This window comes from Schistocerca cancellata, chromosome 5 (assembly GCF_023864275.1).
Source record: "Schistocerca cancellata isolate TAMUIC-IGC-003103 chromosome 5, iqSchCanc2.1, whole genome shotgun sequence".
NCBI lineage: Eukaryota > Metazoa > Arthropoda > Insecta > Orthoptera > Acrididae > Schistocerca > Schistocerca cancellata.
Window position 1 is genome coordinate 575,347,129 of NC_064630.1, and position 24,781 is coordinate 575,371,909.

Sequence of the window (24,781 nt, forward strand, 5' to 3'; positions counted from 1 at the left end):
TCCTTGTTCATTGCCACAGATCCCTGAGTGGCCAGGGACCCACACTAGGTACACCCTATTGCTTGCCCCTAGCTCCACCAGAGCCTTGAGGCAATCTGCGACAATCTTAGATGTTGTTGCAGGACCCGCCGGATACAAGAATTGAGTCAGTTGTTCTTATAGCGTAGAATGTAGATGATAGCGCACGAGAGGGCTCCATCTATGGCTCGGATTCGATCCCTACTACTTTCCCATGCCTAGTTTTTAGATCGTGTTGTTTGGTTTTAGGAAACCAACCGAAGACGAAGTTTGACGACACCGTCTCTGATGGGCCGTTTGAACTTGCTCGTGCAACGGCCTGAGCGGCTAGCTTCAATGCCAGTCAATTTGGAAACGGAGCAATGTATCGGGTTATTTTCTTAATAGTTATTTCTCAGGACAACCTGTCATGCAACACCCTTACAAGCTTTCTAGATTGCTTCTGACATTCCTGTATATGCACAGACCTACATTATGTACAAATATCAGATTCAGAAATTTTTTTGAAAGTTTATTAAATAAATTTAAACATGTTTTAAAAGTACATTAAGGCGGTAATAGATATAGAAAACGAAAGTGTTGTTATTGATTAAATGAAAACTTTTTATAAAATAAAATAGCAGAAAGGGTATTAACAAATTCATAAGCATATGTATGTTATTTCCAGACAAGTACGTGGAAGGAGCACTATATAATTTCTACAGGCAGTTTGCTAGACTACATCAAAGAACGGAAGAGCAACAGAACCGGATTCAAAAGGGGGACCAGAAGCATTGACAGAAATGTAACGAAGATTCACTGGTCCCATCCTCTGTGAAGTGAGATAGTTGTATAGGATCTGTTAAATTGGATGAAGAGTCGGCTGGGCATAGAAAACGGTTCGAAAGTAAACCAAAGCAAGATGAAAATGTTGAGGAGCAGAGTAAATGTGGTTAGGCAAAAACTTCCCAATGACCTCGTGATCGAAAGAAAGTTAAACCCTAATCTGTAATCTTTCTCGTGAGAAAGTCGACCTCAGAATTGGAGCCACTTAGCAGAGGAACTGAAAGAGTTCTCGTACCTTGGAAGCAAATAAACCTGTGGCAGACATAGCACGGAGGATGCAAGAAGTGTAGCTCCAGAAAAGAAAATATTAGTCGTCAGAAGAAAGCTGCTAGTATCACACACAGGTCTTAACCTGAAACGGTTACTATCATTTACTTAAGGAAACAGTGGAAGTGAATCGCAGATGTTAGAAAAATCGGAGGGTAACAGAAATGAAGCGTTTGAGGGAATGAAGATGTAGGGGACTGATAAATACTCCACTGTCGCCCACCTTCTGCTCAACTGTAAAGATAAGATTACACGTTTAGAACAGGAAGGAATTTATGGGATTTCCTGCAATCTGTATAGCAAATTATGTATCAGGTAGGGCTGTAACTACTAGACTGACTGACTGACTGAGTGTGAAAGGAGTTGGAGACTGAAAAAGAAAGATTTAACATTTGCTACACATGCTCTGAATTAATATCGTTCATGTGATACGACATGTGATGTTCACCATAGAGGAACTAAAGGCAGAAAACCAAAATTACTCGAAATTCTGGCGGTAAATAATGGAAATGCCGTGTGGCTAGGGCCTCCCGTCGGGTAGACGGTTCGCCTGGTGCAAGTCTTTCGAGTTGACGCCACTTCGGCGATTTGCGTGTCGATGATAAGGACAACACAACACCCAGTTCCTGAGCGGAGAAAACCTCCGACCCAGCCGGGAATCGAACCCGGGCCGTTAGGTATGACATTCCGTCACGCTGACCGCTCAGCTACCAGGGGCTGACATTCTGGTGGTTAATAAACGCAAATTAAGGAATCCTGATCTGGTCTGTAATGACCAAATACAGTTCCATTACTCACCCTCACTAAAGTAGCAGCAGCCACTTATTATTTCTCTCACAGTTAGATAATAAGCTTTTATAACTGTTTCACACCAATATACCATACATTTCTTCCCGCCACCCCCTTCCCCCTCTTTTTTCGGCCTGTTAATGACGTTTACCAGTTTGTCCATATGACATAGTAAGCTATGGTGTTACTGACTGGTACAACATATTATTTGGCTTATACATTCATATAGTTTTAATATTTGAACATACTGTAAAATAAGATTTATTTATCCAGAGTATCCTTGGGTATTACATTATACTTGTGTTTTGTATCAATATAGTCATACAATGTTACATATATTTGTACAACAATCTTTATACAGATGTTCAGTGCTAAGTTATCTGACGATGGCCTACAGTCCTGAAAACCGGTTCATAACGAACTATTAAATAAATATTTTTGTGGAACTTTAATACTGAGGATTCAAATTATTAATACGTCAGTAGTCCGCCAAGAAGTGACAGAATATTCCATAAATATTAATGATGAGGCACTGTAGAGAATAATCGGCAAGAAAAGAAATATATGGAAAACACTAACTGGGAGAAGGATAGAACGAAAGGACATGCAGAATACCCTTCTTGCATAAGTGGAACGGTATACGAGAAGAAAGAAGACTGGGGCGTAGCATTCTGTAGACGACGAAGCACAAGGTCGGAATGAAAAAGGACGGAGAAGGAAATTAGCTGTATTCTTTCAAAGAAAACCTCCCGGCATTCTCCTTAAGCAACGGGGTTTGAGCCGCCATCATCCCGAACCCGATTCCCGTGTCTTACCTTTGCGCCAAGCTCTGTAGTAGCAACAGAGAGCAAGAACTGCAGGGGAAGACAGGGATTGGAATATACCTAGCAAATAATTGAGGACGTTGCGGGTGGGTGCTACTCAAGGATGAAGAGGATGGTACAGAAAGGAAGTAAAGGTGGGTTGCATCAAACCAATCACAAGACATAAAAAGCTTCCACTTTATATCGATGTGGAGGTTAATGAACAACTTTTGTATGTTTGTTGATTCTTAATGCAAAGAATACCTTGCAGTTTAAATATTAAATTACAGTCACACTCGTACAAACTGGAGTGCTTTTCTGAGCCTTTCCCAGAGAGCCAAAAAAATGGCTACTTTGACTCTTCATGTTCTTCACCCTCGAAGTGCCGCGTGATCTCGACGAAGGTGCGGCCCTTTGTCTCTGGCAGAAAGAAGAAGGTGAAGACGAGGCCGACGAAGGCGCTGGCAGTGAAGAGGAAGAAGACAGAGTAGATGCCCGCGGCGTCGCTCATCACCTGGAAGAGCTTGCCCATCAGTGTGAAGGTGACCGCCTGCACCACCGACACGACCGCCGTGGCCACGCCCTTCACGTCCGAGGGGAACACCTCACCGACGATGGCCCACGGCAGCGGGCCCACCCCCAGGATGTTGAACACCTGTGCAAGCAAAGCCACCCGTCAGTCACAACCGTGCGGTACCGCAGAAATTTATGCAAGACGGAACAAGTTTCTAAAGTTGCCGTTTTTTATACAACTGATTTGGTGTGTTTGAGAACATGTCGTACCACAGGTAGTACAGAAAATGTATTGAATGACGAAAAATAGCTAAAACTCAGTATTTTTTGTTGCATAAAAGATACGAGGGGGGACCCAAAAATAACCGGAATTTCTTTCTAGAAAGCATATACTTTATTGGTTTCAAATACAACCTTAATCTCCTTCAAAGTACTCTCTGTAAGCATTAATACACTTGCCCAAACGAGTTCACTGCATTAGGCTGCTGTTTGGAGGAACCATCTCCACTTACTGTTTTTCGTTGAGCTCCCAAAACGGTAAAAGCAATACATTGGTCAGCACAACCTCCCCAAGAGAATGTTTGTGTATAATTTAAAAAGTAGCCAATGAGGCGGTTCACTGCAGCTGTCGTAGTCAGTGTGTGACGTGCCTAATGAACGAGCTCCTGTTCTGCTTGCACTGGCCAGAGGACGTGGGATGTAGCTTTGCAATGCGCTTCCCTCTCATGTCTCTTTTCATCCTCGGGAATAGGAAGAAGTCCGAGGGTGCTAAATCCGGCGAATAGGGCGCTTGGGTCAAGGTAGTCGTCTTCGTTGAGGCCAAAAACTGGCGAACGCTGAGAGCCGTGTGCGCGGGAGCGTTGTCGTGATGCAGGAACCACACGCCAGAATCCCACAAAGTCGGACATATTCGCGACAAACTTCTGCGAAGCCATTTCATAACCTCCAAATAGAATTGTTGGTTTACTGTCTGGCTTTCAGGAGCAAATTCAGAGTGTACAATCCCTTTGATGTCAAAAAAACAGATCAACATCGTTTTCACATTCGATTTCACTTGGCGAACTTTTCTTGGTCGAGGTGAGTCAGGTGACTTCCATTGTGATGACTGTTGTTTACTTTCTGGATCGTACCCATAGCACCATGACTCATCACCTGTAACGATTTTGTTGAAAAAAATGTGGATCATCTTTGAACGCGTCCTTCATTTCGAGACGGGCTTGAACGCGATGATCCCTTTGATCTCCGGTAAGAAGCTTCGGCACGAATTTTGCTGCCACTCTTTGCATCCCCAAATCCATGGTCAAGGTGCGCTGAATTGAGCTCCAGGACAATCCAGACAAATTCTCGAGGTGGTCGATTGTCCTGCGTCGATCTTCACTGGTGAGATCACGGATTTTGTCTATGTTATCTTTGCTTCGAGCAGTTGAAGGTCGACCGGAACGGCGCTGATCTTCAACCACCATTTCTCCCTTTCTAAACCCAGAAAACCTTTCGTACACTTGCGTTTTACTAAGAGCATGGTCTTTGTAGGCTGTCTGAATCATTGCAACAGTTTCTGCTGCGTTCTTGCCGAGCAAGAAACAAAACTTCACTGCCACACGTTGTTCGTAAGAACTAGCCATTTCCTCATGTCACGTGTGCACTGTATGCACACTCAAAGAACTGCCAACGAAACCACACTTCTCACTGTTGGGTGACGCCGATGGCAGAATGACTCAGCAGAGCTCCTACTACAACCCTCTGGCGGCGCAACCTGCTACTACAAGTACACGATGTGCAGCATTACGATTCCGGTTACTTTTGGGTCCCCCCTCATATACTTAATTAGTATATGCAGATATGTCTTTTTGTGACTTTCAGGCTTCCTTGGTGGATTTGTTCAGTATATGGCTATCAGGACTGCTACCAGAACTTGTCTTTTAAATCTCAGAATATTTATTGGAAACAGCATCGCCTCCTTCATTGCACAGTGCCAGAAAGAAAAAGAAAACCTAAGGATATATCTTCTCGCACATCATGCAGTGTCCTCTACTCAGGCAGCGTTCTGCTATTGCATGTTTCTGTGGTTGACCTGGACGTGTATGAAGATGTGTGTTCATCACATCAGTTGTGCATCGTATGACTTGTATGGCCCATATATGGCATTCCACGCTCACATGGAATCTCTTATACGCCTTTTCCCATGATGTCAAGGAAACTGCGATAAAGGGTGCCTCCGTTTCTTTCATTTTGACTCCTCAGCAGGTATTCTCGATGAATTTGTCCCTCAGAATAACCACTCTGGGCAAACTATCCGAACGTGTTGAGGCTCACCTGGTAGGCTTCCAGAACTGAACACGACGTTTGCTCTGTGGATCAGAGTGTGCAGTACACTTTCACATTGTACGGCGTGTTGCCGCCGGCCAGTCAAGGCAGATACTTGCCAAATGCTCCAGTTTGTGGCATAGGAAGTGACGTCGTTGACGCCTTGAGACGCAATCTGGACATAACTTGACCGCAATAATATTCCTAGGGCTCTTTGACAACGCTGTGGAGAAAACTTACATATGAGCATCCGCTCGCTTCCGGACACGCTGATTGGAAACAAAGCGCTTCTGCTTGTGTGGATTTACCAATGACGATGATGGTGGTGGACTGCTAACTACTGGTCTGACTACTGAATCCTAACTTGATGGACAACTGGACGATGAGTTGCTCGGAAAATCGGATAGTGACATATCTGATTGTCATCAGTTGATTGTAGAACACGATGACGTCTACTACTACTACTACTATGAAATGTGACACCAAAAGTACCTTGAAACTGAGCTTGCATTGAAGCTGTTACTTCGTGAGCTCTGGCAATTTCTAGCACATCGCTCAAGAGTTGGATCAGATGGCTCTAAAGCCTTCTCACTAACTTCTCGATCAGGAGCTAAGTTGCTTACTGGAAAAATCACACTCGTGTGCTAAGACTGGAAAGTCAGCAGCTCATACAGCATATATTTTTCTACATTGCTTAACACACTGATTAAGTCTGAGACTATATGCAACTACATAGCTTTGGCGACCGTAATAATCAGCCAACAAACCACAAACACCAGAAAAGCTTAGACTGCTGACGTCCGAAGGCGTCTGTAGTTTTTTTGCGCTAATTTCATACATTTCGTTACCGGAAGACAATAAGAGTGCAATGTGACATTCGTGATTAATAATTTGGCGTGCCTCGTAATAAGGTACAAAAAAACAGTAGTTCCTGCTGTTGCTGTTACTGTTGTGACCATTGGAATTCCCACTGCTTTTGTTACTATTGCTGTTTCTGCAGTTGTTGTTGTGATCCAGCTGCAATTGTGGCTGCCCTCAGAGTGAATAGGCGCCCGGTGAGGAAGTCCTTGTCGCCACTTTTCTATCCTACATAGGATGAACACAACTGGTGACACTCCCCCAGGTAGTGACGTAGAGACCAGGAACAAACAGGTGGTTCCTGTGGTCAATGACGGTGGAGTTCACGAAGTGAACAGCTAACCTGAAGCAAGGATAAGAGCGTAGAGTAGGTTATCGTTCAAGTGAGTGTTAACAGTTCAGGGAGTGATTTGCATCTGAAAACCTACACAATACGGGCGAGTTCAGTTATTTTACTATAAATGGCGCGTGTCGAAGGCTTCAGAGAACAGTGAGAACTGCTGTAGAAGTGTAGCGTCGCAATTATTATATAATCTGTCGCATCGGTGTACGCTCAAAAGTGACATGCCCGGGGCAACGGTGGTGCCCTCCACGGAAGCAAGTTGGGGCCGTTGTAAAAAAAAAAAATACATGTATATCTGATCTTTCTTCCATGTCAGTAGTTGGGCTGGTCAGGAAATCTGAGTCACCATCACATACTAAAACAAAACTATTTTAAAACATTGTACAGAGTGGGCAAAGGTTATCAAATGAATGTATTTAAAGAACTAGAAATATTCATAAATGGCTAAACGTATGGAAATATGTTACTGAATGACAAGCTAAAAACCAATAACGTAAGTTTTTTAAAAATTTTCCACAGTTGACGTCGGTTTCAGTAACTGCATAAACACCTATTGGTTCCCTGAGCCTTTCCTTAAAAAAAAAATAACTGTGTTGTAACATACACTGACGAACCAAACATTACCACCACCTGCTTAATGGCGTGTTGGATCATCTTTGTAACGCAATATATCACCGATTCTGCGTATCATCGGTTATAGAGGTCTTCGATAGGCTTGTGGAGCTATGTGGCATCAAGTGTCATGCAATTCCCGTAAATAAATGGCAGCTGATTTGTGTACGCGACGATGGTACTCGATAGCAACCCAGTTGGGAACCATCAGAATCACGTCAGGCGAATTTTGTGGATAATGATTTCACTATCATACTCCTCGAACCATTGTAGCACGATTCTGGCTTCGAGACACGGTCATTTGGGCTGCCGAAAGATGACATCGCGTTAGTGAAGACATCAAGCATGAAGGGATGCCGGCGGTCCGCAGCTGACAGTGTCTTCGATTACTACCACAGGCCCCATGGAAGAGCAGTAGAATGTATATCATAACATAATACTGCTCCCACCAGCCTATGTCTGTGGTGCGCAGCACGTTTCTAGCAGCCGTTCGCCTTGATGACAGCGTTTGAAGAAACGACCGTCAATCTGGTGTACCAAAAACGTGATTCATCCGACGAGTTGACACGTCTCCAGTGATACACGGTCCAATCTCGACGATTTCGAGCCCACTACAATCACAACTGACGATGTCGTTGGGCCAACATGTGAACACGCAGGGTCGTCCGCTGCGGAGCCCCTTGTTTAACAATGTGCGCTGAATGACGTGCTTCGAAACACATTTGCGTCCACCGGCATTGTGGTCTTTCACAAGAGGTGTCATAGATTACCATCTATCCTACTTTACAGAGCGGACAACCGTCCAAATCTCACGTTCTGTGAAGAGTCGTGAGAGTCCAACCGCTTTGAGCCTAGTGGTAGTGTCATTGCCCTCCTACCACTTTCTGTAGATGCTCCCGACAATATCAAATGAAGATTCGACCAGCTTCGCCGTTTTAGAGATAGTCGTTCATAGTTTCAGCTTAATAATAACCTGCCCTTTGACAAAATCTCTTACTGCAATGAATTTCTCCATTTGCAAGGAATATCTTCGCTAGGGTAAACCCCCATCCGTCTGTGCTCAGCTTACATACAGGGTGTTTCAAAAATGACCGGTATATTTGAAACGGCAATAAAAACTAAACGAGCAGCGATAGAAATACACCGTTTGTTGCAATATGCTTGCGACAACAGTACATTTTCAGGCAGACAAACTTTCGAAATTACAGTAGTTGCAATTTGCAACAACAGATGGCGCTGCGGTCTGGGAAACTCTATAGTACGATATTTTCCACATATCAACCATGCGTAGCAATAATATGGCGTAGTCTCTGAATGAAATTACCCGAAACCTTTGACAACGTGTCTGGCGGAATGGCTTCACATGCAGATGAGATGTACTGCTTCAGCTGTTCAATTGTTTCTGGATTCTGGCGGTACACCTGGTCTTTCAAGTGTCCCCACAGCAAGAAGTCACAGGGGTTCATGTCTGGCGAATAGGGAGGCCAATCCACGCCGCCTCCTGTATGTTTCGGATAGCCCAAAGCAATCACACGATCATCGAAATATTCATTCAGGAAATTAAAGACGTCGGCCGTGCGATGTGGCCGGGCACCATCTTGCATAAACCACGAGGTGTTCGCAGTGTCGTCTAAGGCAGTTTGTACCGCCACAAATTCACTAATAATGTCCAGATAGCGTGATGCAGTAATCGTTTCGGATCTGAAAAATGGGCCAATGATTCCTTTGGAAGAAATGGCGGCCCAGACCAGCACTTTTTGAGGATGCAGGGACGATGGGACTGCAACATGGGGCTTTTCGGTTCCCCATATGCGCCAGTTCTGTTTATTGACGAAGCCGTCCAGGTGAAAATAGGCTTCGTCAGTAAACCAAATACTGCCCACATGCATATCGCCGGCATCAATCCTGTGCACTATATCGTTAGCGAATGTCTCTCGTGCAGCAATGGTAGCGGCGCTGAGGGGTTGCCGCGTTTGAATTTTGTATGGATAGAGGTGTAAACTCTGGCGCATGAGACGATACGTGGACGTTGGCGTCATTTGGACCGCAGCTGCAACACGGTGAACGGAAACCCGAGGCCGCTGTTGGATCACCTGCAGCACTAGCTGTGCGTTGCCCTCTGTGGTTGCCGTACGCGGTCGCCCTGCCTTTCCAGCACGTTCATCCGTCACGTTCCCAGTCCATTGAAATTTTTCAAACAGATCCTTTATTGTATCGCTTTTCGGTCCTTTGGTTACATTAAACCTCCGTTGAAAACGTCGTCTTGTTGCAACAACACTGTGTTCTAGGCGGTGGAATTCCAACACCAGAAAAATCCTCTGTTCTAAGGAATAAACCATATTGTCTACAGCACACTTGCACGTTGTGAACAGCACACGCTTACAGCAGAAAGACGACGTACAGAATGGCGCACCCACAGACTGCGTTGTCTTCTATATCTTTCACATCACTTGCAGCGCCATCTGTTGTTGAAAATTGTAACTACTGTAATTTCGGAAGTTTGTACGCCTGAAAATGTACTGTTGTCCCAAGCATATTGCAACAAACGGTGTATTTCTATCGCTGCTCGTTTAGTTTTTATTGCCGTTTCAAATATACCGGTCATTTTTGAAACACCCTGTACTTTTCTCACTGTGTCACGTCCCCACAACGCCACCAGGAGGAATACAATCTTCCAGTGGGCAGTGGTCACAATGTTTTAGCTGATCAGTGTATGTACACTACTGGACATTAAAATTGCTACACCACGAAGATGGAGTGCTACACACGCGAAATTTAACCGACAGGAAGAAGATGCTGTGATATGCAAATGACTAGCGTTTCAGAGCATTCACACAAGGTTGGCGCCGGTGGCGACACCTACAACGTGCTGACATGAGTAAAGTTTCCAATCGATTTCTCATACACAAACAGCAGTTGACCGGCGTTGCCTGGTGAAACGTTGTTGTGATACCTCGTGTAAGGAGGAGGAATGCGAACCATCACGTTTCCGACTTTGATAAAGGTCGGATTGTAGCCTATCGCGATTGCGGTTTATCGTATCACGACATTGCTGCTCGTGTTGCTCGAGATCCAATGCCTGTTGGCAGAATATGGAATCGGTGGATTCAAGAGAGTAATACGGAACGCCGTGCTGGATCCCAACGGCCTCATATCACTAGCAGCGAGATGACAGGCATCTTATCCGCATGGCTGTAACGGATCGTGCAGCCACGTCTCGATCCCTGAGTCATCAGATGGGGACGTTTGCAAGACTACAACCATCTGCATGAACAGTTTGACGACGTTTGCAGCAGCATGGACTATCTGCTCAGAGACCGTGGCTGCGGTTACCCTTGACGCTGCATCACAGACAGGAGCGCCTGGGATGGTGTACTCAACGACGAACCTGGGTGCACGAATGGCAAAACGTCATTTTTTCGTATGAATCCAGGTTCTGTTTACAGCATCATGATGGTCGCATCCGTGTTTGGCGACATCTCGGTGAACGCACATTGGAAGCGTGTATTCGTCATCGCCATACTGGCGTATCACCTGGCCTGATGGTATGGGGTGCCATTGGCTACACGTCTCCGCCACCTCTTGTTTGCATTGACGGCACTTTGAACAGTGGACGTTACATTTCAGATGTGTTACGACCCGTGGCTCTACCCTTCGTTCGATCAATGCGAAACCCTACATTTCAGCAGGATAATGCACGACCGCATGTTGTAGGTCCTGTACGGGCCTTTCTGGATACAGAAAATGTTCGACTGCTGTCCTGGCCAGCACATTCTCCAGATCTCTCACCAATTGAAAACGTCTGGTGAACGGTGGCCGAGCAACTGGCTCGTCACAATACTCCAGTCACTACTCTTGATGAAGTGTGGTATCGTGTTGAAGCTGCATGGGCAGCTGTACCTGTACACGCCATCCAAGCTCTGTTAGACTCAATGCCCAGGCGTATCAAGGCCGTTATTAGGGCCAGAAGTGGTTGTTCTGGGTACTGATTTCTCAGGATCTATGTACCCAAATTGCGTGAAAATGTAATCACATGTCAGTTCTAGTATAATATATTTGTCCAATGAATACCCGTTTTTTATCTGCATCTCTTCTTGGTGTAGCAATTTTAATGGCCAGTCGTGTGTTACAGTCTGTGGTTGTCATTAAAAAACACTCAGTCTTTGATAATAGTTGTTTTATAGTTCAGATACTGTTTACAATGGCAATAGCGTACCATTCTAGTATAAACTGTGGAACTGTAAGCAATATTGTTGTTTTTGTTTACAGTAGATGGAATGTGTATTCACCACATACGCAAGTAACAGGCTATTTCTCTACATATTGCCATGTTAAATGTCCTAAATAGCAAAAATATATTAGAAATACAAATTTTCGATTAGGTCCCATCTAATTGGACTGAAATTTCACCTGTGGCCCACTTAACAAGAAATGCCAATGCCATATTACTTCAGCACATTACATGTAACTACTTTCTCTACTCTTTTATCTGTTAAAGAAGGGGTTCCATGTGTCAGTCACAGTTTTGGATGAAATGTTGCACTCATCTTTCCATTGAGTTGCGAATTACTTCAAACTTCTCTGGATCATTTCGTTAATCATGACTCACTAAATAATTCGATGTTATCAATGGGAGTGCTGTACATTTCGCTTCTGAGATGACTCCACGTAGAAAAATGCAGAGGATTGAAGTCTGGTGATCTTAGAGATATCGGTACAGACCCTTCTCAATCTGTCCGTCCTAAGACCACCCTGGAACATTGGGTGACTTCTTTCAGCAGCATTGATATATGTTTGTGCCTCATTATGCATGTACCGCATTTCCTCACCACGTGTAACCTAACGTTTTAAATTTGATGGGAATTTAATAAAAAATTTTACATTTCTAACACATGTGTACTAACTACAAAAATGTTGCATACTAAAATCCCTGGTGTCTCATAACCATACATTCACAAATACATCTTGCGAAAAGCTCATTGCACACCGATATTTACTGGAAAATTTTTTCTTCTTCTATCATATATTTTCACCCATTTTAGTTTTTCCTATGAATTATTATATACCCTGTAAACAACATGAAAAGCAAGAGTCCCGACACACTTTCCTGTCACATGCATGAAGTTTATTCTACAAGATGACATGGTGTATCTCCCTAAAGTCAATGAATGCAGTACTAAACTAGATCCCATTGTGTATGATCACCTTGATCTCATGGGTGAACAGAGGATGATTTTATCATTGCTCTAGTCTGGAATATTATGGCACATGAAGTACATACTGAGACGACACTCACAGGAAAAGCAATCATGGCGGCGAGTGGCAGCCACTGCACAGCAGTGAGATCTGTGTGCACCACATCCTTGAGGTAGAAGAGGATGCTGAGTGTAGCCATGGTGAGGACGCAGCCAGCAAACGAGAGTAGCATCAGTGGCCGGCGGCCAGCTCGGTCCGCCAACAGAGACGTGGCAACACTGCTTGCTGTTTGCACTGCTGCCACGATGATGGCGCACACATCTGCATCCAGTGCCACACCCGATTGTTGAAAGGTGTCAGTGGTGTAGCCCGTGAGCACGGAAAGCCCCGTGAACACCTGTGTCAGGATCAGCACCACACACACCACCAGCGCCCGCCGGCTGCCACGCCTTCGCACCAGCTGGCCCATTAGTTCCAGCTGTGACCGCTGGGCCTCTGTCATAACAATGCATAGTCAGCTTCTGTTCCTCTGCTGCTGCACTGCTGTATCACGTTATTTTAATCAACTCCTTAATACGACATCTAATGATCATCATTTCCATATCCCTCCACCTTACTGTGTAGGAACCCCAACGATCCCTCCCACTGCACATTAATCATGTTACATCTTGATATAACAAATGGTTCCTCAAGATAAACCCTTCAAATACTCCAGCAATACTTATGTAATGAAATGCACACAACTTCTGTCATTAAGTCACACACCTATCCAACTATGACACTAACACACTTCAATCTAGTACTTGACTGGCAACTAATATAGAATCCCTCATCTTATGATGATCCAACAGAAAGTCATCAGCAGGTTAAAACAACTAACTGACTGAATATGGAAATCACACCCTATGCTATTGTTGTCTGGATAGCTGTACCACCAAAGTTCTATCAGTTCCTCTAAAACGTTTAGCACAGTGTTGTCTGTCTTACATTCTTTATCCATTTATCTTTCCCCATTTTTATCCTTTACCATCCAATCAAATTTCCACTGGTCGTCACTCACATGAAAGGCATCAGAAAGTCTGACACTATCCACAAACTCGACTGGAACAATACCATTGTTTCCCTTTTAACAACTGATGCTGATTTCTTGCTGCTCCAGTAACAAAACATCTACACATACTATCTACACCCTGCCCCAACTTTAACTAAGTCTATTTCCTATACAATGAAACCTCTCCTAACATTTATTCATCTGCCACCTCTAACTCATCTCTCCCTATCGTATCCCATATCAGGTCTATCTCCATCTCTATCTTTCACTGCTCCTTTTCTCTTCATATCATAGACAGGCCCATAGCCCAGTTCCTTCTCCATTTCTGTCTCTTACCATCAGTTCCACAGTTACCGTCATTTCTACATTTATACCTACATACATCCTAAAACACCATATAACATGTAACCTTCCCTGTTTAACTAGCACTTCGCTGTGGAGGTCCTTGAGACATCAGTGAATATGTTGTGATTCTATTTAAGACCGTCATATTTCTGCACCAGCTTATTATTTTTATTGTATTTTATTATACATCTTTTAAATAATAAAATGAAAATGTGAACAATTTATTTTAATATCATACATGACAGTCATCTTTTAATAATTTTAAAAGCGTTTGTGAAATAACCTCATTTCAAATTATATCCTATCGAATTTATGTATTTTAATACTTCTTTTAACTAAAGAGAGAGTGGTTGTGCTGCAGGTCCCATCTCCTCCTCCCCTTCCACCCCCAACACATGTAAAGTAAGGGAGGTGAAATAACATTAAGAAACGTTTGTTGTCTATAACCATTAGTTAATGACATGTCACATGAGTGTTGGAAAACTACTTAGTTGCAAAAGAGATTATCATAGCTTCTTAATATAAGAGGATTCTATTTACAAAAGAACAAGTTTCAAAAATTGTTCACATGTCTCTGTAGCCAAAGTTTATCTTGAGCTGGAACGACTGTTCATCGCATGAATTCGAAACTCAAATATATCTCACTGACGTCGGTTTTCTGTAGATAATGGTACATATTTGTGTCTTGCTTATAATAACTTTTTTGGAGACTCATTTCTGGTGTCTCCAAAGTTTGCACTAGATTATAGACAGTGTTGGTGATAATTCTGAGGAAGTGAATCGGAAGAGTTAACTACAGATAATAAACAGCATATATCTGTGACTGCTGTCCTGGGATACAATATCATGCAGACAGCATAAAAGACACGAGTCACTGGATGGCAGCACATTAGCCTGGCACCATCTGGTAGTAATATGCGTTAAGGTATCTGAGGAAAAGTCAATTCATTTCAACATAGTGTGTCATACCCAACAAAGCAACCTTGAAGTTCTCATTAGCAAAATGGACATATTGTTGTAAAAACTTACTCTGTGATATAAATATATATTAGTACTTTTCATTTAAAGGCTTCAGAGGATGTTATTAATTACTTTTGTAAAGATTAATTACCATCAGCTCAGGTGTGGTCCAGAAGAGATAAATTTTGTAGAAATAAAAGCCGTTATGATGTACTTGCAGTTGAAATACCTAATGCCATATTGAATACTGATTTCAGATAGAGTACTTAAAACATCAGTTATAATTATCAATGTAAATTAATCTTAATAACCTGACAACAAGAACAAAATCCATCACTGAATAAAATAGCCTCTCAACATGGAGCTAAATCTTCATTGCAATTTTTCTCACCAGGTCATGCAGCATTCGTAATTTACAGTGTGCTATCTTTTGATGGGGCGGACTACTTGCTTTCTCTGTAATCTTCATTGCATATTTAATCAATGGTGCCACACAGTTTTGTAATAATATGAAAAACATCTGTAATAAATACAGCTGTCTGACGTGAGATCCAAAGTGAGGCAGGACCACTCACCTCGCTGCTCCTCGACGTATTTCTGTACAATGCCGAGCTCCTCCTGGATGGCTTCCTCAGACACGGCACCTCGCAGCCGCCTCAAGGCACTCTTGGCTTCCTCGTCCCTGCCGCGCAGCGCCAGGAAGTACGGCGACTCGGGCATCCAGAGGAAGCCCAGCATGAAGAGGACTGGCACGGCAGCCGACACGATGGCCACTGCCGAGTAGGACATGTAGGGGCCCATGCAGTAGGAGGCGAGCGAGCCCAGGCACATGGCGAACTGGAAGACGGTGGCCAGCGTGCCCCGCACTTTGGCCTCCGCCACTTCCCCCACGTACATCGGTACCAGGCACACGCTGGCGCCGATGCTCAGACCAGCCACCACTCGCGACGCTATCAGCATTCCCGCCGAGTCTGCAAACAGCACCTGTCAACCAAGAACACTGGTCACTATATTTCTGTTACCTCTTGTCAGATTCGCTCCTGTTTCCGGCAAGTCTGAAGAACGATCGCTGCCAGACGTTAGGTGGTCCAGATGATTGTTGCCTGATGAGTTCTTCCTGTTACAGATACAGAATTTCAGAGAGTATGTTTTATGATATTCCACAGTACTTTCAAGAACTTGTCTCCCACATGCTGTCTACTTTACAGTCGAGTCTAGTTACCAGGTATATTTTCCCTTCTTTGGACCAGTACGTGACCTTAACGATTAGTCATTTCGCTGAAGATTCAAGTAATGGCAATCACACTGATTACTAACTAATTTAACTACAACTTGCGCTACCCATGTATATCGCTGCTAGACTTTAACCTCAATGTTACTGAGGCACTCTTAGCAGTTGACGATCAATAATACTATGGTGGTGATTCCTCTTGCCATTTTATTTCCATCTGGAAATGCATATGCGAGGGCTATTCCGAAAGTAAGGAACAATCGGTCGTGAAATGGAAACCATGATGAAAAACCGATGAAACTTTGCATAGATGTGTCGGGAAGCATCTCTAGTAAGCCTGTGGATAGCATCACGTCGCTCTTCTTAGTTCTGAGCGCACAGAGAGCGTGTAAAGACCTCTAGAAAATAATCTATCCCGCCAAGTGTGAGTGTCCCCCGAGTAGCACTTTATAGGGATATGTAATGGAATGATCACATAGGTTCAGTCGCGGGTAAAGCAGGTGGTAGCCTTCGGTTTATTGGTAGAATACTTGGGAAATGCAGTCAGCCTACCAAAGAGATTGCTTACAAATCATTGGTGCGACCAGTTCTAGAATATTGCTCAAGTGTGTGGGACCTTCACTAGATAGTACTAACAGGGGATATTGAATGTATACAGAGAATGGTACCACGAATGGCCACAGATTTGTTTAATCTGTGGGAGAATGTCGCAGAAATGCATAAATTATCCCGAGAAAGTCTGTTAACAAAGTTTCAAGAACCGGAATGAGGTTTTCACTCTGCAGCGGAGTGTGCGCTGATATGAAACTTCCTGGGAGATTAAAACTGTGTGCCCGACCGAGACTCGAACTCGGGACCTTTGCCTTTCGCAGGCAAGTGCTCTACCAACTGAGCTACCCAAGCACGACTCACGCCCGGTACTCACAGATTTACTTCTGCCAGTACCTCGTCTCCTACCTTCCAAACTTTACAGAAGCTCTCCTGCGAACCTTGCAGAACTAGCACTCCTGAAAGAAAGGATATTGCGGAGACATGGCTTAGCCACAGCCTGGGGGATGTTTCCAGAATGAGGTTTTCACTCTGCAGCGGAGTGTGCGCTGATATGAAACTTCCTGGCAGATTAAAACTGTGTGCCCGACCGAGACTCGAACTCGGGACCTTTGCCTATCGCGGGCAAGTGCTCTACCAAGCAGTAGAGCACTTGCCCGCGAAAGGCAAAGGTCCCGAGTTCGAGTCTCGGTCGGGCACACAGTTTTAATCTGCCAGGAAGTTTCATTTCAAGAACCGGCTTTAAATGATTATTCTAGGAATATACTACAACCCCCTACGTACCCCTCACATATGAATCGTGAGGATAAGATCAGAAGAAATACTGCGCGAACAAAGGCATTCCAACAATCATTCTTCCCCGCGCTCTACACGAGAATGGAACATGAAGAAACCCTAATAATTGGTACAACGGGACGTACCCTCTGCCATGCACTTCACTGTGGTTTGCAGAGTATACAAATAGATGTAGATTTAGATTTCGCCTGATGTTATGCAACGTCACATAACTTATCTGTCATGCAGTTCCTTCTTCATGAAAGTTTTGGGCCGCACACTGCAGGGGGCAATGAAGACGTCCATGCAACGTTTTCGTTGGGAAATGTTTGGTCACCCATCATACAGCGCGGCCCCTGCTCTCTCCAAATTCCATCTCTGCTCAAACGGGCCGCTGGATATGAAGACAACATTTTGGCACGGAGAACGAGCTGCAGTACAGCGCAGAAATTTGCCGAAAAACACAGGAGGCTACCTTCTATGACAAGGGTGTTGAAAAGTTGGTAGAACGCCACGACAGATGTCTATGTGTGAGCGGCGACTATGCAGATAAGTAGCTGGAAAGTTTAGCTAACTGTGGGAGAAAAACAGTTTGGATTTTTACTGTAATTTCCATTTTGCTACCGATCGTTCCGTACTTTCCGAATAGCCCTCGTATGAAGGACGTTCAATGAGTAATACAACACTTTTTTTTCTGGAAGCAGGTTGGTTTTATTCAGGATTACAGTGCACCGTATTATTCCCCACTCTTTTGGCTACAAAACTCTAGTTTTCAACATATTCTCCTTTCATTGCAATGGGTCTTACGCCACCTTACTGGGAGGGCCTGTATGCCCGCATGGTACTACACTATTGGTCGACGTCAGAGTCTTGCTGCATCAGTAGCCTCCCCATCATCCAGATACTGCTTCCCATGGAGTGGATCCTTCATGGGGCCAAACAGATGGAAGGTTGAGATCCTAGCTGTGGGGTGGTTGAGGAAGACAAGTCCAGTGACGTTTTGTGAGCTCCTCTCAGGTGCGCAGACTTGAGTGAGGCCTTGAACTGTCACTGAGAAGGAAAAGTTCGTTTGCTTGTTTGTGGCGAAGAACACGCTGAAGTTGTTTCTTCATTTTAACAGCTGTGTGAGGCCAGATGGCACGTGGGAGATCGAAAAGGTTTGTGCGACCTTGTTGCGATGATGACAGAAGCCTCGCCCAACGACTCTCTGTGCTTTTGTTCATTGCCAGGTCTCCGTAGACCTTCTGCAAGCACCTATGAATATCTGAGATGCTCTAGTTTTCCACCAAAAGAAACAATAATGATTCTCTGCTTGTAGCGCAACTCCGTTACAGACGCCACTTTCAAGGCTACAAATAGCGCTGGAACTTACTAGAGGAGCTGAAGCAGGAATATTCCACGGTTCCCGCAACAAAGTCCTCATTTTTCAACCGAAATTGGCAGTGAATAAATGTGGTGCATTATTTATTAAACGCCCTTCGTATTATTCAACCACTCCGCAAATGTATATACACTCCTGGAAATGGAAAAAAGAACACATTGACACCGGTGTGTCAGACCCACCATACTTGCTCTGGACACTGCGAGAGGGCTGTACAAGCAATGATCACACGCACGGCACAGCGGACACACCAGGAACCGCGGTGTTGGCCGTCGAATGGCGCTAGCTGCGCAGCATTTGTGCACCGCCGCCGTCAGTGTCAGCCAGTTTGCCGTGGCATACGGAGCTCCATCGCAGTCTTTAACACTGGTAGCATGCCGCGACAGCGTGGACGTGAACCGTATGTGCAGTTGACGGACTTTGAGCGAGGGCGTATAGTGGGCATGCGGGAGGCCGGGTGGACGTACCGCCAAATTGCTCAACACGTGGGGCGTGAGGTCTCCACAGTACATCGATGTTGTCGCCAGTGGTCGGCGGAAGGTGCACGTGCCCGTCGACCTGGGACCGGACCGCAGCGACGCACGGATGCACGCCAAGACCGTAGGATCCTACGCAGTGCCGTAGGGGACCACACCGCCACTTCCCAGCAAATTAGGGACACTGTTGCTCCTGGGGTATCGGCGAGGACCATTCGCAACCGTCTCCATGAAGCTGGGCTACGGTCCCGCACACCGTTAGGCCGTCTTCCGCTCATGCCCCAACATCGTGCAGCCCGCCTCCAGTAGTGTCGCGACAGGCGTGAATGGAGGGACGAATGGAGACGTGTCGTCTTCAGCGGTGAGAGTCGCTTCTGCCTTGGTGCCAATGATGGTCGTATGCGTGTTTGGCGCCGTGCAGGTGAGCGCCACAATCAGGACTGCATACGACCGAGGCACACAGGACCAACACCCGGCATCATGGTGTGGGGAGCGATCTCCTACACTGGCCGTACACCACTGGTGATCGTCGAGGGGACACTGAATAGTGCACGGTACATCCAAAGTGTCATCGAACCCATCGTTCTACCATTCCTAGACCGGCAAGGGAACTTGCTGTTCCAACAGGACAATGCACGTCCGCATGTATCCCGTGCCACCCAACGTGCTCTAGAAGGTGTAAGTCAACTACCCTGGCCCAGCAAGATCTCCGGATCTGTCCCCCATTGAGCATGTTTGGGACTGGATGAAGCGTCGTCTCACGCGGTCTGCACGTCCAGCACGAACGCTGGTCCAACTGAGGCGCCAGTTGGAAATGGCATGGCAAGCCGTTCCACAGGACTACATCCAGCATCTCTACGATCGTCTCCATGGGAGAATAGCAGCCTGCATTGCTGCGAAAGGTGGATATACACTGTACTAGTGCCGACATTGTGCATGCTCTGTTGCCTGTGTCTATGTGCCTGTGGTTCTGTCAGTGTGATTATGTGATGTATCTGACCCCAGGAATGTGTCAATAAAGTTTCCCCTTCCTGGGACAATGAATTCACGGTGTTCTTATTTCAATTTCCAGGAGTGTATTTCAAACTAACGTCAGGCTCTGATACTAGTGATACAAAGAGTATGTAGTAGTGCTAAGAGAAAATTATCATTCTATTTCACCTGTAAATGAGACTTTCTTCTAATTTCCTGTGATTATTTCGAAAGGTACTTCATCATTTTTTAAATATTCCTTCTGTGCTACGATTATACAGATTTTAATCCATGAAAGAAAGGATATTTCTAAATTCTTTTATACTTAAGTATTTTTATAACTTGAATTAGCAGAACAGAAACATAAATTTGGAAGAAAGAATTTAATATTTTACTTTCCGATTTCGAAGATGCAAGCAAAAAAAACTGTGCTGTATTTATATTAAAGTAACTCCATATATTTTTACAGTATAGCAAAAAACAAATCTTGACATTTTCACACGCTAAATGGAATCTTTTCTAAAACAAATAATTCACTAGTCTACTACGTGAGACAGCTATTGAAAGTACACGCTTCTTGAACAGAAATTCATATCTCATACGAGCCCATAAATAATTTTAATATTTTAAAACGAAGGAACTGTTGTAGATGTTAACCACACATTGCCACTGCTTACTGTACTACAAGAGGTGGAGAAAAATATGGAAACACGAGAAGCCCAACACCTTACCATACCTAACTAATATGTTGTAGGAAACATTTACGGGGGCATTTGAAAGCTCTTGACTACGGAACCCCGGTACCAAATGTAGAGACTCTTCGTGCTCGTATTGCGGACGGCTGTGATACAATACGCCATTCTCCAGGGCTGCATCAGCGCAACAGGGATTTCATGCGACGGGGGGTGGATGCATGTATCCTCGCTAACGGAGGACATTTTGAACATTTCCTGTAACAAAGTGTTTGAAGTCATGCTGTTACATTCTGTTGCTGTGTGTTTCCATTCCATGATTAATGTGATTTGAAGAGAAGTAATAAAATGAGCTCTAACATGGAAAGTAAGCGTTTCCGAACACATGTCCACATAACATATTTTCTTTCTTTGTGTGTGAGGAATGTTTCCTGAAATTTTGCCCGTACCTTTTTGTAACACCCTGTATACATATTTTACGGTTTTTATTGGCACTTTATTTCTTCTGATCCATCAAGTTGAAATGTGTCAGGCTAGAGCCAACCCATCTGTTTCTTTTTTAATTATAATTACTAGTTACCTAATTATGTGCTAGCGATATTTTTAGTCTTTTCGTGTTCCGTGTAATGGAGGTTATAATGTTCAAATGAAACGTACAAAATAATTTCAGAAGTTAGTGCTTTCCTCTAGTATGATATTTTCCTTTGATTCATGTACTGGGTTTCCCTGTGGTATCTGGCTGGTGTACATGCTGACTGGCGGCGAAGACATCAGACTGAGCCTTTCCTGTTGTGGGTAGAAGTCCTGGGAAGCAGTTAGCTGGAATCTATCATCTCAGGGGTGATGTGCAGCCCCCGACTCACACCCCCTGTGGGGCACTCCCGTAGGTTACTGACCACCTGTGCAGTATCGCGCAAGGTGCCGCTTTGGCGAGTGAAGAGAATATTCCGGAGAATATGGGCAGTCATGTGGGCAGGTAAGATCATGCGTGCGACAGGGGAATGCAGTCACGCATGCATTAGGATCGTTCTGAGAGTTTCACCACATCTCACATGGCGCCGTTTTGGTGAGTGAAGAGGACGCTTATTGAAAATCGGGGCAGTCCTTTGGGCTGCAAATCTTGCGGATGACGTGGGTGCGCAATGACGCATAAATTAGGCCTGCTTTGGAATTTCACGACTATGCCACACTGTCGCCAAGATTGTTGACCCGAGCTATGGTGCAGGAAACAGAGTACATGTTTGATTGGATGGTGTCTAAAAAATAAGCCAGAATGGGAAAATAAATGTTGTCTTTCGTAGAGGAGGAAGCGCGAGTTTTCTCGCACTGGTCCGAGCTACCACTTGTTTCCAGCGTGAGGGCCTTCTACCAAATTGTTGCATATTTGTTTAAAGAGAAATTTAAGAGATTGGTTCAAGTAATAATAAACGTTTTGGAAAAGAGAGGGCAATGTTCGCTATGTGGCCTCTGTTTGCTGGTATTTCTAACTTTCCATTCGAGTGGACAACCAACAACTTTTGGCAGTTTCCCCACAGAGAAGCCAGAGGAACGTTATTCTTAACTTTAGTCCTCATCTGGATGGTGACTGATGCATATCAGATACTTTTCATACAGGCAAGGACTGGGGTGGAACAGAGTTGCATTGCTCTTCTGGTCGGGGACCGGCGTGCAAGAGATGCAACATCTGTGCAGGTCTGTAGGTGACACTTGCAGTCAGACCTTTCTGCAGCCACCGAGGTGGCAGCCCATTTCTTCGCAACTCAGTGTCTTAAGTTCAGGCAGCCCCACGAGGCGAGATGTTAGAAATGCTGCAGGAGTAGGCTTGTTTTCATTTTAAAGTACTCAGGGTTCTTGTCTGCACCTTCCCGTTGGCAGTTGATGTCTTACTCATGAGTCACTTACTTGCGTTTCCCACATGTAACTTCCTACACCTCACTAGATCGACGTAATCATCGTGACCGATGCAATACCACGGACTTGATTCATTTCAATACACCGCAAGTTAGTTAACCGGTTATTTTCTTTGCTTCCCCGCCGACTTTCTCGTTAGTCCCTGTTCATTGTGTTATTTATATGGATTTTGAAATTCCGACTAGCACTCATCGTTGTATGAGAGAGTCAACCATTACATTTGTTTATCGTGTGCTGTTTCCCCTGATGAATGTTTTATAGCAAACATCTTTAAGTTCAGTATATAGTGATGAACCCTTTATCTCCATTATCACTATCAATTTCAACAAGGTCCACACCCGCGACATACTTGTCAAGGCCAATACCTTACAGTCTGTTTCCATTACGTGCAATTTATCCAAAACGTCTTAGTCGGAGGGGGCCGACCTCCATATCGAGATGGTTCATTCGATTCAGATCAAAGACACTGTGTTTGTTTAGCCATAAACCACTGGCGCATTGCACCACATTGCCGAACCTACTAACTATTCTTTCCGACAGTAAATGTTCCGATCGAGTCCCAGTAGTTATAATCAGTTGTTATTCAGTTAGCAATTTCATCGTGCTGGTGGACCCTCAAAGATTTTTGGCCATGAAGTTAAATCCGATCGTGCTTAACAAATTGGTGTATAATTAATTTTCTGCTTTTATGATCTCTTTGTACTTTTGCCATCGCCAAATTGATGATTATATCTGCGATAAGTTTGTTTTTGGCGATGTCTTTTGCACCTATCATGCAAGGTAGGGAGAAATTTAGTGCCAAAGTTATTGTTAAAGGTTAAGTGTGAATGCTTAACGTTTTTGTATGGAGGTGAGAAATACTTTAAGTCGTTGCTCATTTTACTTAATTAGAAGCGTCTTCCTTTCAGCATTCGTCAATTTTTGGGGTTAATATGTGTCTGTTCCACATGATTTTATTCGCTGTTGATATAGCACTGCAAAATTTTGGAAGCTGTGGCATGCAATGTGTTTCTTAAATAGTGTTGAGAGGGCGTCCATATTGAACTGGGGATGTGAACGTCAGTTTAGTACATGATAAAAGAGTGAACTTATGCGAAATTGAAGTTACGAAGGAATAAAGATGTCTCAGCCTCAGGGATTGAATGTCAGATCTATCGACTAATGGCTTGCGCCAGATATATGCAAATCAGACATTTAGGGAAGCTTTTCGTTTATCAGCTTGAGTACTTTGTGTAGTCGACAGTTGGACCACGTGTAGTGACTGTACAAAGGAAGTAGACATTTGGGCAACGCCTATGGCAATGAACCGTTTCTCAGTTTGTAGGGATAATTATTCTGAGTGAACGCGCTTCGCGCGACTTCGCTATTTATAGCGGTTTTTGCATTAATAGAATTAAAAGTTCTGAATGTTGGTGTCTGTTTACTATTTTTGGGTAACGTGTATCACTGTTCAAACTATATTGCACGAGGGTAAAAATCATTACAAAAGTTTTTGGTTATCCAAATCATGTGTAGCATTCGAGTTATTGCACGTTCTGTATCAGGATTTTAATTGGTTTTCTTACTGATAGTGCACCGTCCGCCCCCCCCCCCCCCGCCCAGAAAATCCGCTAACATTCACAATACGAGTAGTGCAATAAGGTCCTCTTTCGAGGTCATTAATTGATCATATACAATAGCAGGAAGTGTCCAAACTCGCGGTTTTCGTGCACGTAAAATTTTTTCAGTAAACTAGAACTTTCTTCTTGTTGAAGTGGTAGTGCCCCTCTGCCCACGTGTTGTAGCATTGCACGTCGTAGCGTTACAATGTGGTATTTGTTCCGAATGACCCAATGAATGTTTTTGCGAATGCTCGACTTTTACACTGTCCAGTCACATTAATGTGGTCACCTTCACAGGCCTGAATAACCA

General features: G+C 44.3%; 1 protein-coding gene across 1 annotated transcript in view; it reads right to left on the bottom strand.

Annotated features, from left to right (window-relative positions):
* Positions 1 to 2,211: 2,211 nt before the first annotated feature.
* The window catches only part of LOC126188018 (facilitated trehalose transporter Tret1-like), a 112,116-nt gene continuing 89,546 nt past the window's right edge, over positions 2,212 to 24,781 (bottom strand). The window contains exons 4-6 of the mRNA XM_049929434.1: positions 15,460 to 15,868; positions 12,629 to 13,023; positions 2,212 to 3,357 (exon numbers count right to left, since the gene is read on the bottom strand). Coding sequence (XP_049785391.1) covers positions 3,052 to 3,357; positions 12,629 to 13,023; positions 15,460 to 15,868 — 1,110 coding nt within the window. The 3' untranslated portion in view covers positions 2,212 to 3,051. The remainder of the gene's footprint in view (positions 3,358 to 12,628; positions 13,024 to 15,459; positions 15,869 to 24,781) is intronic.